Source organism: Medicago sativa, chromosome 1 (assembly GCF_051527215.1).
Source record: "Medicago sativa cultivar Bolivia chromosome 1, Bolivia_mono, whole genome shotgun sequence".
NCBI classification, from domain to species: Eukaryota; Viridiplantae; Streptophyta; class Magnoliopsida; order Fabales; family Fabaceae; genus Medicago; species Medicago sativa.
The window spans coordinates 11,634,725-11,651,719 of record NC_140749.1 but is presented as its reverse complement, the minus strand read 5'-3'; the positions used below and the strand labels follow the sequence as shown (position 1 = coordinate 11,651,719).

General features: G+C 33.8%; 1 protein-coding gene across 3 annotated transcripts; it reads right to left on the bottom strand.

Moving 5' to 3' along the window:
• Positions 1-417: 417 nt before the first annotated feature.
• LOC146952662 (pre-mRNA-splicing factor ATP-dependent RNA helicase DEAH1-like) lies at positions 418-16,499 on the bottom strand. Of its 3 annotated transcripts, XR_015007198.1 has the most exons (29): positions 16,339-16,499; positions 15,235-15,339; positions 14,993-15,120; positions 14,651-14,868; positions 14,470-14,536; positions 13,987-14,073; positions 13,459-13,492; positions 13,287-13,341; positions 12,648-12,707; positions 12,402-12,473; positions 11,912-11,975; positions 10,822-10,901; positions 10,305-10,372; positions 10,136-10,193; positions 9,879-9,936; positions 9,729-9,803; positions 8,210-8,278; positions 7,912-8,001; positions 7,363-7,449; positions 7,018-7,133; positions 6,870-6,936; positions 5,504-6,544; positions 4,962-5,024; positions 3,850-3,973; positions 3,668-3,768; positions 2,550-2,612; positions 2,385-2,457; positions 710-879; positions 418-556 (listed from the first exon to the last, which is right to left on the bottom strand). XR_015007198.1 is itself a non-coding variant. In XM_085704401.1 (28 exons), exons 2-28 carry the CDS (start codon positions 15,332-15,334, stop codon positions 815-817), a joined length of 3,183 nt encoding a protein of 1,060 aa, XP_085560527.1. In that variant the 5' UTR covers positions 15,335-15,339; positions 16,339-16,499; the 3' UTR covers positions 592-814. The 3 variants fall into 3 exon arrangements, 1 of the variants encoding a protein (XP_085560527.1); XR_015007203.1 differs by lacking the exon at positions 418-556 and having other exon boundaries at positions 592-879; positions 3,419-3,768; XM_085704401.1 differs by lacking the exon at positions 418-556 and having other exon boundaries at positions 592-879.
• Positions 16,500-16,995: the final 496 nt, after the last annotated feature.

Below are 16,995 nucleotides of genomic sequence, written 5' to 3'. Positions count from 1 at the left end.
TTTTTGAAGAGGCTAATTGTAAACTAATAAGTTATTCTGCTTCTTTGCAAGGTTGATCTTGGATGGATACCAACTCAAGCATGAAGACAACTAAATATAGAAAAGAATTTATAATTAACAATTGTTGACACAAATGGTCAGGTCTTACACTTAAACCATCTGTGACTTAAGTTCAAAAATAAAATTGTATTTGTAGGTTAAAGATGAAGCACTATCAATACAAACCAACTTTATCCACATGTGCAATGAATAACCACCAATTCTTTTTTTTGAATGGCAAATTATATTATATATAAATAGGGATTAGATCCCAAATATTACACCAAAAAGAAAAATAAAAATACACCTAAACACCCAGCGAAAAATCAACAACACTGTCAATTTCCATTACCACCAACGAGGTTTAAACACCCAGCGAAAAATCAACAACACTGTCAATTTCCATTACCACCAACGAGGTTCAATAAAGCAGCCGACAATGATTTGTTGCTTCAAATCAACCACCACTCAACTTCCGATATATCGGAGGAGACACCAACAAAGCCTAAAAGTACCCGAGTCCAAACAAACCGGCTCCTGATGTTATCTCAGTTTTATAATTTAATCTTTAAATAAATAGTATGACGTGGCAAAATAAAGATCATTTGTTGGGTGTAAGTTTGAAGCTAATTTACACTAAAAAAAGTGTATACTGCTTAATCTCTAAACAAATTTCATAATAAATATCACAGCTCACAGAAGAAATATATTTACAATGCATCTTCTTCCAATTTTAAGGGCAACATTTTTTTTTTGCCTCTAGTAAAACCACTTTCTAACGAATGTACTTCCTGCGGTTCTCTGCACGTCCTTCTCCACGGGGCATTTTCTTTGAGATAGCTGCGACAAAATTTGATTCAACAACTCAAATAGATGAAGGGAGAAGTTTGATTCACATTAGTCTCAAATTTTAACGGCATAAATCAAGTGTGTGATCTCTAAATAATAACCAGCAAATTTAAAACTGTCAATACGCTATATGTAGAGCTTGTAGAACTGATGAAAACATATTTCAATTGAAAAGGTTAATTACAACCACCCTTTCCCTATTTATCAACTTTACAAGTTAGTTGAAGTTATACAGGGCAAACTTTGAGACGAATGTCTTGGCTACCTTGAGCTTGATGGTTTTAAACTCTAAAACGTGAAAAAGCCTGAATTGTTCTAACCAATCTTAGTTTGCCACATATCCATTCTGTTAAACAACCCTGATTCCTTTTCCAATTCCACAACAATCTAAATTGATTTCATCATGCCTCCAATGTCACTGGGTCTAACACTGAAATCCCCTCCAAGTATTTTTCAAGGAGGCCCATAAAATGATTTGGGAGGGAAAGTCAATTAGGAAGAGAGGGAATAGGCATGAATATTCTGGTAAGGATAGGAACATGAGGGGTGTGTGTAATTATCTACTTTGGGCTTATAAATTAGGGCTTACAAAATTCTTCATTTGCAGGGAGCACAACTGTCATTTCATTTCTATTCAGCCCTAAACTGAGTTAGTAGTATCTCGTTTTCTGGATAGGAGTTAGAGCCACATCACTTTATGGACTCCATTAGAAACAAAACTACCATTGTCGATACTCTAAAGGCCTATAAAAGGATGTCAATATGTTAAACCAAATTAGGAATCTAAAAGCATCCACAATGACTGTACATTAACATGGACTCTTTTAATGGACCTCAAATGTACACCTCATTTATTTATAATTTTTTAATAAAAGTTCCTATTAAGGACTCTAGTGGCAATACACTAACGCGGACTCCGTTAGAAACAAAACTAGATTAAAAGATTAAGGGTTAAATAAGTTTTTCGTCCCTATAAATACATCAAAATTTGATTTTAGTCCCTAAAAAATAAAATGAGATGTTTTCATCCTCACAAAATTTTTTGTTTTATTTTTGGTCTCTAATGGATATAATTTTGACATGTTTTTAACATAATATGAATATATAAAGATTAGACATAATAAACAAACATAATTTGGATACAATTTGAACATAAAAGTGTTAGAATTTTGACATTCACATGAATATAAAGTGGTCATTAAGGACCAAAATCAACAAAAAAAAAAAAACAAAAACTGAGGATGAAAACATTCAGTTTAATTTTTTTTGAGACTAAAATCAAAATTCGCTATATTTATAGGGACGAAAAACTTATTTAACCCAAAGATTAATTCATTCCCTACAAAAGGATCTCAATATTTTAAACCGAATTAGGAACCTAAGGGTCTATAAAAGGACGTCAATATTTAAAACCAAATTAGGAACCTAAGGGAATTGTGCTCGACTCCTTGCAGCGTAGAACAACGATATAAGAAATTAAGAGAAAGAAAGCATACTGTCTTCAAGATCATTGGGCTGGTAATAGTGAGGGGCTATCTCCAACAACCACTGTGACTTTAACTCCGTGATCTGCAATAAGAATATACATACAGTTTCAGCTATTCCCGAGCATCCATTGAAAAAATTCATAAAACATTTGGTTGCTTAAATGCAGGGAATACCTGTCTCATATATTCCTTGGTTGTGAGCACTAGTTCATGGTACACAACGCATCTTGGACGAACCTTCGAGTATAAACAAAGTGGAAAGTTAATATGTAAGAGAGAAATTGGGATATGTTTTTTTATAAATGAACGTTCATGCAACAAAACATTGACAGAATTTTTTCATTTCAAGTTGCCTTAAATTGAACATCCAGATGCACACACACAAACAAACAACTCCAACAACCAAACCCTTTTCAACTAAATTGTGATGGCTCCATAGATAAAACAACAATATAATGTCCTATGTTCTAAATATGTCTATACAATTTCTTTCCGTTTTTCGTATCGGTTCTTCAAGTATCATTCTTCTCCATTTGGGTTATCTATATTGAAAAAATAATGTAACCAACACACGCTCTTTTATTGGTAAAAATTCATAGGCGTAAAATTCAGAGAGAATTGCATAACTAACTTTTGATCTAAAATTCTGTTTTAAATTAATTGATCGAAATCAGTTACAATCAAGCATGTATAGTAGCCTGAAGAGTTACCCTGCTATAACAGGTTGATCTATGGATGACTGACAGTTGTCGGTCAGTTAACAGCGGCTGTTAAGTGCCAGTTGTGTGCAGCTGGCATCCCTTAACTAACTAGTTCTAAGTCTAACTAAACTAGACTTAAGTTTCTTCTCTAATAATAGGGGTCTCACCAAATTTATATGGGATCCGCATGATTTAGTGCGACCAATGAAAGAGGGTGTATTAAAAAGTGTGTTATAGTGAGTGTTGTTGGCACTTATCAAATTGAAATGAGATGAAGAAAATGGTTCCCAATCTCTTGTCGTCCCTAGAGTGTAAATCCTGACACAAACATGCCTACCATACCTTTCTGAGTCGAGGTCATCACCACCATGGCTTCAAATTGCGGTTCACAATTGCAACTTCAATATAAAGGAATTTAAGGTCTATGCATCGGCATCACAACCCTTATCTTACAAACCGGATTTAGGAGGTTGGTTGGGACACAAATCTTAGATATTCAAGTTGTGTTAGTTCTATTTTTGGGTTATAAGATATTTAATCCTGAGATCTAAAATACTCAAAAATAATATAAGAGATACAAAACCAAAGTACCTGTGCCAGCCCCGAACTAGGGTGTAAGTCAACAGTCTGTGCATGTTTAAGTGTCCGATATGATCCGTTTTTGTGCAATTTTGCAGTGTGTGGAAAAAATCCTGCAGTCGTTAAAAAATTGAATCAGCAGGATGAAAAAGGATTCATAATGAAAGTGATGATTGCAAGTTTTTAAAGCTCACCAGATGCTATAGATTTCTTGATGGCATCTGAATCATTAGTATTTGTAGTAAGCTCGATCTCAACCCTCTCTAATAGACCTGCGAGTTGATCACGGATATCTCTCGCCTGTTTCATACTTCTTACCTAAACATCAAAATAACACCACAAATATTAACCCCATAAAATCGAGGGTAAGGCACAAGGAGTACTCAAGCTTTATAAGCTCTTATTAGACACTAATATCTTTAGTTAAAGTGAAACTTGGGTTTTTCCCAATATGAAATAAGAAACCCACTTGGGCTAGCGTTGTGGCACTGACTTGAAACCTGGGAGTGTGCTACTCCTCAAGGTCTCAGGTTCGATTCTCCCCGGTGCTAATTTGGGTGGGCTAATTTAGCAAAAAAAAAAAAAAAAAACAGAGGAAAGAAGACATGATTAACATAAAATTTGTATCATCGTCATCTCACAGACTCAGATTATCAGAATGATCCATTTACAATTCTAAGTACTCGGGAGAGTCGGACAAACATTGCCATAAGGCTGCAAAAAGTTCTAAAACGTTTATCTACATAAGAAATTTGAGGCAGGGAGACCAAGTGAAAAACCATCAAGAAGAATTTGAATTTAAATGGTCGCTCCTTAGACACAAAGGATAAGACATTATAGTGTATCTATGTAGTCAAACCCCACCCAGTGGGAAAAGGCTACGGTAGTAGTTGTTATAATATTATCCCTAATAAAAAAAATGATAGCATACCCATCTTAAATAACCTCAAGATATAAATAATGAGAGAGACAGAGAAGAACAAGAAATAAAAAAAGAACCAAGCACAAAAAAATAACCACTACAGTCCACAAAATCATGCACCTCCACAGTCAATAAGGATAATAGGGGGGGTAGGTTTCAACGGCAAAAATAAATATGTCAGTCCTTATCCAAAATGACGGTACATAACTCAACTTCTAGTGTTATATGAATAATTTAATTGGCAAAATTAAATTTAATATTAGTAAAATAAAGAGACATTTCTAAATAATTACACCGCTCGCTTTCCTTGATTTCCTCCACTATTATTTCCATGACTTCACTTATTAACGTAAAGGTATTAGTTTTCATAACATAGAACCATACCTGTATATAATTTTCATAACACCATTGTGTTGAATAATTGGTCTCCTTCCAAGAATTGTAAACCTGGGAAAAAAATTATTAATAAGGTCCAACAACAATCTAGAACAAGGAAATATATCAATTGTAAATTACATATCCAACAAGTATACATATGCATGCAACCCAACAATAATCTCACCGTATCTCATGATTTGATTTACAAAACATTCCATCTAGATGAAAAGTGTTGGAATCAATTAACCAAATCTTAATATTTATTATTAGGATCAGAGTTTAATTACTCATTATTATTTTGATTTGGTCTTGATTTAGGATTGAGTCAGGGTATCCCTATAAATAGGGATTAAGTCTTGAGTCTTTTGTATTATCAATTACTATTCAGTCTATCAATAATATTCCGTTCTTATTATTCTCTTTTCCCTACTCCGTGTATGGGAGAGAACTAGGACCTCCATCCTAATTTCCACTTCAAAGATGCACAAGCACAAATCAAAATACACAAGTCAATAACCAACTAAACACAAATTCAAAAGCAATTGAACCTTTAGCAATGCAATATGGTCTCCAACATTTCCAGAGTGAAAATTCAGTCTTGCATTGTCTGCATGCACTTGTTTATCCTTTGGACGGTAAAATATTGAGTTTCCAATAGAAAGCATAGCAGCAATGGAAATGATGTCATCTGAACACTTGTACTTTTCTGAAACCACTATCATTTTTGACAACATAGGATCAAGTGGGAACTCTGCCATCCGTCTACCTACCTTGGTTAACTGACCATGCTTATTTAAAGCATTTAAAGCAAATAGAAGCTCCAGGGCTTTCAATAAGGCCTCAGTAGGTGGAGGATCCATAAATTCAAAGTGCAACAAGTCATCAATACCAAGACATTTTAAGGTCAAAACTACATTTGCGAGATTAGTCCGTTGTATTTCAGGAACGGTGTTATCATCCAAATCATTTTGAAAATTGTATGCAGTATACAACCGGAAGCATTTTCCCGGACCTGTTCTTCCAGAACGACCAGCTCGTTGCATTGCTGAGGCTTTTGAGATGGGAGTCACTAGTAAAGACTCCATTCCTGTCTTTGGATTATAACTTTTCATCTTAACGAATCCTGGATCAATGACATATTTTATTCCATCAATTGTCAATGATGTTTCTGCAATATTGGTAGCAAGGACAACCTTTCGTGCCCCTTCAGGAGTTGGTTCAAATATTTTAGCTTGTAGTTCAGTTGGTAAGTTGGCATATATAGGACATATAATTAATTCGGCAATTTTAGTCCCTAAGCCTCTAGTTCGATGCTTCAAGATTTCTTCAGCCGTTTCAATTTCTTCTTGACCAGTAAGGAATATCAATATATCTCCAGGAGATTGAGTAACATGGATTTGAAGTGCCGTGACAATAGCTGCATCTAAGTAGTCAGCTTCTGGTGCTTTGGTGAAGTGTATTTCCACCGGATACCTTCTCCCTGGAATTTTAAATATTGGAGCAGAATCAAAGTAATTACTGAACTTTTCTGCATCAAGTGTAGCACTTGATATCAGCAACTTGAGATCAGGTCGGAGGCGAGAAATATCCTGTCACAAAAATTATTATGTTAGATCTACAAATCAGACTATTGTATTCAATTAACCTAAGCACATGCTTTAAATACATCCAGATATAAGCGAAGACAAAGCTTTGATGAGTTATAGACAGTAACCAAAAACAAGAGTCATTGAAAACGTTAGAACAAAAACAATACATGTGATCAACATCAAATCAGTCGCGAAGCAAATAATTGCAAAAAATGTCTTGAATATCATCAAGATACTGATTGTTCAAGGAATAATATTATATATCATCCGCCATTCAACTCACTTGGATTATAAAGGAAAGAAAAAAACAGCCCAAACAGCTCACCTTTACTAATGCAAACAAAATATCAGTTGAGAGTGTTCTTTCATGAGCCTCATCCACCATCACAACACTACAATATTAGCAAACACAGTAAGAGAACAACCATAAAGCATCCAACCTAATCCAGAATCCTAATCCAATATGCGCTCACCTATAACTTGCCAGATCAGGCTCACCAAGAAATTCTCTCAGTAACATTCCATCGGTCATATATTTCAAAATAGTCTTGTCTGATGTGCAATCCTCAAAACGGATGGAGTACCCAACCTTTAAAAACAGAACTTTGAATTAATCATCACTAATACTAGAAAAACTCAGTTGGGAAAAAGAGGCAGATATTTATAATTTAATTATTTATCAATGAAAACCTCTTGCTTCCCATATAGTGTACATATTTGTACCATCTTTTAGGAAGTAAGAAATTTTAAAGAAAATAGCCATATTATAACCAACACAGAACATAAAATAATAATATTGAAAAATGAAGATAGCCTACCTCGTGTCCTAGTTTAACACCTAATTCGTGAGCAACTCGAGCAGCCACACTCATAGCAGCAACACGGCGTGGTTGAGTACATGCAATCTGTACAAAAATACAACAACGTCAAACCTTCTTTCCAATGCATAGGAAAGGCATAATAACTTCAGAAGATGGGGAGAAATGCAACCACTTGCAATTCGATGACACGATCATAAAGCAACAAACCATAAAACATACATATAGCTAGTTGTTCCACAAATGACAAATAATAGTTGGCAACAAAAAGCAGATTTGTATAAAATGGAATATCAGCTAAGCAAACTAACATTGACTCAACAAAAACTACCAATTGTAAAAATAAAAGTACATATAAATAATATAACGAGGACACCAAATGAAGTTTTTAAATGACTGAACCTATTCCTTTAAAAAAAAATGACTTAACCTACACCAAATGAAGTTTTTAAATGATATAACCTATTCCTTTAAAAAAAAAATGACTTAACGTATTGTATGAACATAAAAAATTTAAAAAACAAAAATATCAAAAAATCAAAACCACACCATTCCATGTTTTGTGTAGCCAGCTTCATGAAGATATTGGGGAATTTGTGTAGTCTTTCCAGAACCGGTTTCACCAACAATTACAAGTACCTGTTTAAGGAAATTATTACAGGTTAAATTCAAATGACTATTTCATTATATACATGAAAATGTGAATAAAAGAGTAATGGAATCAAAGTAAGACAAAAGACAGTTCATTGACAACAGAGATGAAATTCATTCCTCAAAAACCAGAAGACAGAACTATCAGAATAAAAAATGGGAAAAGGGAAGAGATTGAAAAGGGGGGTAACCATGCCTGGTGGTCATGAACAGCCTGGAGCAATTCCTCCCGATAAGTATAAATGGGTAATTTCTTTCTCTCCTCCTGAAAAGGAAGTCGGAAAAGTATATGCAAGGTAGTTAAAATCAAGATTTTACGTAAAATCGGAAAGGGAATGTTAAATCATAGATCGTGAAGTCGTAACACTACTCGTAGGATTATACAAAATTCATAAATATCAAATATATCCATATTAATTCATATACATGCATATAAAATAGCATAGGTAAGACAAAAGAAACCTTAAATCACACTTGAAATACTTGTGTAAATTTAAATTCATAGGCATAACTCACATAACAGCATAGTTGCATAACACTTAGAATATAACACACTAACACTCACATATCAACAACATAACAATTGAAATACTTATGTAATTGAAACGTTAAATCAAACTCATAAGTCTAATTGCCTTTTGTAGTTCCACCACCGCGTCCATAATCGTAGAATCGTTTCAAAGAAAAGTGGATTATACATGATTCAATCAAAATACGACTTTTCCTATACCCATAATCGTTGAGGGGGAGCCTTTGCGCAATAGTAAAGTTGTTGTCATGTGACTGAAAGGTCACGGGTTCAAGTCCTCGAACAGCCTCTTGTGTAAAAACAGGGTAAGGCTGCGTACAATACACCAAAATGGTGGGACCCCTTCCTAGACCCTGCGGATGCAGGAGCTTTTAGTGCACCAGGATGCGTTATACTCATAATTGTTGAGTGCCACTACAATTCAATTAAATGGGCTTGGACTTCACTCAAAAATATACAAGGGATTTGCTTCATAATGCTGACATGTCTGCGGCTCAAGGTATCTGCACTAGTTTTAGGTGGATGAGAGCTAAAAACGTTTGCAGGTGATTGATTACATGAATAACCCTCAATCTATAAATCATTTATTAGTCATCAACAGAATGACACTGACTGGGCTTGAGATGGGCTATCTATAGTATTGATAAGGTGCGCCAGTTTATGAGTCAACCTTTTGATGACCACATGAAAACTGTTATTAATGCATTTTTGGATATCTCAAAGGCCCCTGCAGCCCGTTTTTTTTGGCACCCTTCTTTCTTCTCCCCTAGTATATTAATACAGGTCAAATTTTATTTCCTTCAATGCCCCTTTGATTATCTTTGCTATCTGTTAGTCATTCCCACTTGGAGATGTCAATCTGTTGCATTAACCGGTCCCTCCAGGAGAGACTAGATCCACTGCACTCCGTAATATACATATTATTTATAGGTGCCTGACTGCCACAAAGTAACTGAAAACTGATCCTTATTTAATTAAAAACTGCTCTTCGAAGCTCTACTTTCCATCATTTTATTTATTTTAAAAAATTAAAAAGTATTAATAAAAATCATTTCATTATAACTATTAAATATTTATGGGATGAAACTTTCAAAAAATATAAAATGTTGATTGACTGGCAAGGCAGTGCCTGTAGAGCTACTAAAACTAAATAAAGCCATTATTAATTGAATTATTTAAGTGCTACCTGAATTGCAAATGCCTCTGATGCCGACTTTGCTTTGGACTTTTCAATTGAATCTGCCATCTCATCGTAATTAAACTGCAAAGCAAGTCTGGCTCAAAAACAAGAATATCACCATTAAACGTCATGAGTCAAGTTGAGTCATTAACATACCTTATCTCCATCCATCACCGATGCCTTGATAAAATCGATTTGGTCCTCGAACACAAACCTACATACATAAATTGTAAAAAATTTAATGACCAGTAATGTGTGCACTAAAAGAAAGACACGTGATGAATCACCTTCAATGCTACACCTAAAGAATAAAAGCACACTGAGCGAAGACTTCAGTGTCATCCGATAAGTAACAACAGAACCAGATACAATATAACATTGCGCAACAATTGTTTTTAAATGAACAAACTTACTGGTAATCATCAGAGGCTTGCTTTTTATTTTTGGAGCCATACTTCAGTGTTGCCTTTCCTAGAAGATATTATTAAGAATACACAAATATGAAAACAAACGAAAAGAACAGGGATTTATTTTCTCGAAAAGTAGATATTACAAGGAGCGCAATAATAAAGAGATATTTACCAATTTGATGTTCCTCCCATGCCTCTTGTTCAGAAAATGGATTCATCTTTTCCTCAGCATTTGAATCCCTATTGATAAAAAAATCAATGTACGATAAGGGTATTAGAAAGGGAGAATGAAATAAAATGAGAGAAAATCTAGCAGTTTAATCTGAATTATTCATGTATATTCAATCTGAATGTGTACTGTAGAGTTCAACGATATAGTTATACTATAAAAAGATGTAACTAACTTCTAACTGAACTGTCGACTGTATGTCAGATGTTGCTAACTGTCTCTAACAGAATTATGATTGGTGGAGGTTAGAGTGTTGAGCCAAAGCCCAACTCTTAATACAAGATAGCAGTTATATTGTATATTCCTAATAAAGGCAAGTACCTTTTGGAAATTCATGGGATAAAAATCAGAGAAAATACATTATAAATGGTATATTGTCAATAGTTCATATCCGATTCCCTTTTCCTTTTCTTTTTATATTATTGTCAATTGTAGTGGAGATCATGAGGTAAGTGAAAACCTGTAACGCTTCATAGCCACAGAAAACCTCTTTTCTTGATCAACGCCGCCTTCCTGATCATAAGCGTCTGGCATTCTATACTACAATTCCAGAAGAACATGAGAGTTTAGCAAAGACATGTATAGATGTGTATTTAGCTTATCACAATCCCAAATGACCCCTTTGCCGAGGATCGTATCCCAATTTTCCAAAAAAATATAAGAGATTGTGATATTTTTATACATTATTCCATTACAAATGAGAAGAACCACCATATTATAAAACTACACAAGTCAGTCAAGGCATTAAATAAATCATCAACAGAAAGCAAAAGCACAACCAAATATATAAAAATATACAAGGTTGAATGTGTATTTAAACCCTATAAAATAAGAACCATTGAAATTTAGTCCATATAAAATTTCATTCACGTTTAGCCCCGCAGATTAAGAGCATAGTTTTTGTATTTTACGAAGACTAAATGAATAAAAATTTAATAGTGATTTAAAGATGAAGGGTTGTCGTTATAGACACCCGCAACATATTTAACCCTAACAAGAACAACTGGCAAATAGCTTATTTTGAATAACGAGTGTTAGATCAGGATCATAAATTTTTCACTATAATCAAATTTTGATTACAACAATACCACTAAGACAACCTTGTCCTAGATTTCCTTGCCCAACCTAGAGGACTTCCTAATCTCAATCCAGAGATACAACAAGTTGTTTTTACAAAAGATAGTGTTTACATAAACTCTAGTAGTAGTAAACAGATATAAAGCACAATACACTTAAAGTGCAACCTTACAGATGTTTCTTTTCTCTTTTTTCTAGACAAGGTGTATACTATAAACAAGTATGTATATAATTACAAGTATATATGAACAGTTTATCTGATCCTGATCTAACACTCGTTATCCATGAAATATGCTGAGCTATTGAAAAGTTGTGACTGTTTAGTTTTACCTTCCCTCTTGATTGTATTGATTAATCTTCCCTATTGATTGGGGATTAACTAGGAGACTCCTGCCTATATAAATGTACATTCTGCCCACGTAATGATATAATAAATATATTCAGTCTTAAGAAAATACAAACTTATTGATTACCTCATTCACATTGTCCGCCTGCTCTGACCGCTTTTTTATAAGTTCATATAGCTCTTTCTTGTGCCTGGGGAGAAATATGAAACTTTAAGAACTTTTTCCTTCTAAAGATACATAAGATATATCTTTGCTATTAGTGAATATAGAGCTCTTTAAAAACTCAGCATAATGATGGAAGGGTTCTAGCTCTCATGTACAAATGCAGAATACGCAAGTATGCCTGTTTGTCTATTTAACTAGATTTCAAACCTGTTTGTTGAGAGGCATAATGATGGAAGATCTCATGTACAAATGCTTTACCCAACCTCGGTACCATAGTCTTTCTTTTATTCTAATTCTTTTATTCTAACTTCATTACCGAGGTTGCATAAAGCATTTCCTTTACAGAATTGGCTTGACACTACTTTTTATAGGGAAAACAATTTTAAAGAAACAAAAATGTAACATAAAGTGGCAAAAGAAAAATTGAAGAACTCAAGAAAGCAACTAGTACCTTAACTCACGCTGTTCCACTTCTGAAAGCTTCACACCTTCAAATAGATATTGCTCATCTTCTATATCATCTCTGCAATAATCGTGCAAATGATTATCAAATATAACTATAGAAGATTAAGGAAAAATAAGCATTATAATACATAACAGATATGTCCAAGATATCAAATATTAATTTGTTCATTGACTGAAAATCAGAACTGGAAACAACCATAAGAAAATAAATGAAACGGAAGTAGAATCATACCTCAGTTCTTCTAATTTCTTTTCCTCTCTTTTCTTCAAGTATTCTTGTCGTGAATACTTTCTGAAACAGCAGAAAAACAATAAGTGAAGTGACACTGCAACCAACTTTACGCGATCAAAAGTGTATCTTAATTAAACAAAAAAAAAAAGGTAAAAAAACAACTGAGCCTTATGCACTATATGTTGTTTTTTATTTGGGCACATGACACCGCCGGGTAATATCAAAAACCAAAATTTCAACAACTCCATCTTAAGTCTTTTCCAAACCATGTCCTAGACAATTTTTTGAGAGTATATAAGGATTTGTAAAGACTAGAATTAGTTTAGTGGTGAGGGGTTTGGGTAGTATGCACGAGGTTCTAGGTACCTTGTTGCCTCCATTGTACAGCACAACAGAATTGTTCACAAACTTACTTATGAAAATAGTTTTGTTATCTTCAGTTTACTCCTCTGTCTCAGAGACTAGACAGATTTTTAAAGCATCAGTCCACAAGATACTCAGAAGTACAACTCTTGAATAGCCCCCAAAAATATATTTCTTCTTCTGAACCCTTATCTTAACAACTATCCATCAAAAGGCATAATTTTTTGATTCTTATGACTGCTAAAAAAAAAAAAAAAATTCCACAAAATAGCAAACCTCAAACAGCACATATCATCATGTTCTGCAGCATTAGATCTTCGAATTGCTTCGTCTGCTGGAAGAAAAATTTAACCAAGAAATTAAAATCAACATTTGGATATGAAGGCACATTTGCACTTATGTGTGTGCATTAGTGCATGTATGTAAGCTCAACAATCCACCGACATACCTTCCTCCTTTCGTGTTAATTTTTGTTCAGTCAACTGAAACAAGAAAGAAATTCAAAGAATTAGAATGAAGAAACAGAAAAGTTAAAGAATCTCATTAGATGTAAAAGCAAAACAAGTTCCTAAAATTATGGGCAATGGATATGATCTAACATGAATTTTAAGGTAAGATACAGCTAATATCTAAGTCAGCCTTAAGCCAAAACAACTTGCATATTAACACTAGAAGAAACATTTAATGGGTGGGAGAGGCAAAACTTAAATAGCATCCATTACAGTTATATAATCAGACATGTTAGATGAAACAAAGATAAGCCATGCTACTACTGTGAGAATGGAAACCCCATCTTCCACACATTTTACCCATTCATTCAAACCAATTTTCTTCTTTTATCCATAAGAAAGCATTAATGTAGATACTACTAAGACACCAACTTGAGCATGATGGTATCAACAAAAACAGCAGATTCATAAAAGAAAGCCTTCAAGTACAATTGACCAAATAAATCCGACTACTAATGAATGAGTACCTTCCGTGTCGCTGCAGCATCTCTTTCTCTCATATGCTGCACTAATTCATCCTTTTCCCTTTGATCTTTCAATCTTTCTTCTTCTGACTGTTTGCAAATAGACAAGTACTCACATCAAGGGAATTGATGGATATTATAATAAAAATGTTTTTACAAAACTGATTAATAAGAGAGTTCTATATGCAAAGAAAGAAAAATTAACAAACAAAGGACTCTTCTTTGGTATTATCAGCAAAAATTAAACTATTACAAAATCCTTTTTTTCTTTTTGAGAACATAAATCATATTAAATTTCATTACAAAAAAAGAAAATAGAGGCAGAAACTCAGTGATCAATAGAATTGAACATGCAGCTAAAAAATATAAATCTGACGGACAGCGCAACAAAATTAATCAAACAAGTGGATATAGTAGGAATTTCATCATTGGTACCAGCTGCAAAACTGTGTCGTCATTAAGCACTAGACATTAAGAAAATGGTACCTCTGAACCACTATCTTCATCAAGGGTAATTCTTCTCTTAACTTGTCTTTCCCTTTCTTTCCTTGAACTTACCTGCATTGTTGCATTTGGTCAAAATAAGTCAAACCTTGTTACAATAAACATTGATCAGCAACTTACAATGAGCACGAATATGAAAGTGAATCTAATAGGTTATGAACACTTTGCCTCATCTTCTTGATCATCTTGAACTTCAGTTTTCTTCCTAAAACGTTTTTTATGACTGTCTGGCTTTCTAGATGTAGAAGCAGTAGTTATCGACGATTTATCATCACCACTAACAATATGGTCATTATCAATACAGTCATCATCCTTCAAAATTGTGTAAGTCCGCTGTTTCCTTGCCAACATTGCAGCTTCTCTCTCTTGTTTTTGATATTGCTATTATAGAGCACAAAAAGATCAATAGCCCGCAGATAATAATTATTTCTGTAAGAAAAGATTTTCTGTATAGTAGTGTAAAAAAAATGGCAGTATATTCATTGTGTCTTGGATCAAAACTCACATTTAAGCCAGACGATCTACGAGGAACTCTAGAGAAAATTTCTTCCACAAACGCACGGGTGTCTGTTGATGAGAACCCAAACTCCACTAGTTTTCCCACTAAATCAGCTGGTGAAGTAGCTTGCTTGGCTGCAAAACCAAAAAGATATTAATGAAATATAGCACGTGAATCCCAAAACAATGTTTCCAAAATGATTATATATAATAATTTTTAGGGCGATAAAACAATGTAGGATGAATTACATAGTCCAATGATGTACTGTACAATTGTGGGTTGAGAATATCCAAGCAGTGACATCAACTTATCAGATACCCATCTCTTTAAATTGTCATTGCTCGCCATTTTCACTGCAAGGAATAAAATAAATAAGCCTAATTTTGGATAAAAAAAGTGGTCCAGACCATCATGTTAAAAAATGTTTATCAGCCTAAATAGAACTCAATCAGCAGTAGCAAATAGAAACAAAGAATGTAAAATATATGTAACCATTGCAAGTAGAGCTGTCAAGAAGGCTCGGATGATTGAAGGGCTTAAAAATTTGTGTCCAAGCCCGGCTCTTTGCGGGCTACGGCCTTTTTGGGCCGGCCCGATTAACTAAAACTTTTATTTTAAAAATAAAAATAATAAATAGGACCAGAGGGAGTATTTTATTTTTGTGAAACGTCGAAATTTATTAATAACTACGACTCAAGCACAAGACGTACAAGAGCGCACACCAAGAAAAATACATAAGAATTCATGACCAATCATTCACAAAGGTCATACCAGTTAAGATTAAGAACTAATACTCCTTAAAAACACACATAAACTGGAAGCATGAGCTGCTTTGACTATTCTCTTCAAACAGAAGCCAAGAAAAACACTACTACGTATCGTATTATTAGCTCTAATTGAAAGTTGGTCGGCTACATGGATCAAATGACGTGATAATGTTTTATACATGCATCTCAACTCATTGATCCCTAGATATATCTTTAATTTTATAATTAGTTTAGGTCTTCCTCGGTCTCTAGTGGTTTGACTACCCTCCATCTGATTCCATCTCCTTACTATAGAATCTACATGTTCACTCTCAAAACCACCTAAGCCAAGTTGTTTCCATTATCTTTTCTTTTCTACCATAGGTGTTAGTAACCCAAATTTAAATAAATTGTGAAAAGAAGCGTATGTCTAGGGTTTCAATTTCAACACAATCATTCTAATATCTTTCAAACTTCAAATGTAATTAAGTCGACAATCTACTTTAGATAACAACATCAATCAACAAACTATAACTCTCTCTGGTACATTGCCGTTAACAGGGGAAGGAAAACAAGAATAAGAAGAAGAAGAGCAAAATGCAATACCTGGCGGCGTTTCTGACGGTTTATGATTTCTTTGCGGCGGCGAGCGGCGAGCGGCTCCTGCTGCGTATTCCGGCGAGAGGTTATCGTTTCCGGCGAAACGACGTCTCCAACAGTATATACGTTTATTTTCAATATTTTTTTTTATTTTCTATTTTCTAAAAGGGTTAATATGTCTTTACCCCTGTAATTTATACGAGTTCCGGTTTACCTCCTGTAAAAAAAAAAAAGTTTAGATTCCGTCTCTTCGAAAACATCCTTGATTCCATTTGACACACTCCACTTGCTGACGTGGCATGACGTGACACGTCACTGTGTATTTAATTTAGTTTTTATTTTTTTTTAAACCTGACATGTGTGTAATTTTTTAACACATCATTAATTCCCTTTTTTTTTAAAAAATAAAAATTGGGAAAAAAATATAAAAAAAACAGGAAAAAAATTAAAAATCGAAAAAAAGTCAGTTTTTTTTTAAATCAGAAAAAAATTATGTTTTTTTTAAAACAATTTGAAAAATTCAGATTTTTATTTTTAAAATTAAGTTCCATAATTTTTTTAAAAAATCTTCCTAATTTCGGAAAAAAATGAATTTTTATCAACTTCCTAAATTCAGATTTTTATGTTTTTTTTAAAATTGTTCCTAATTTCGGAAAAAAATGA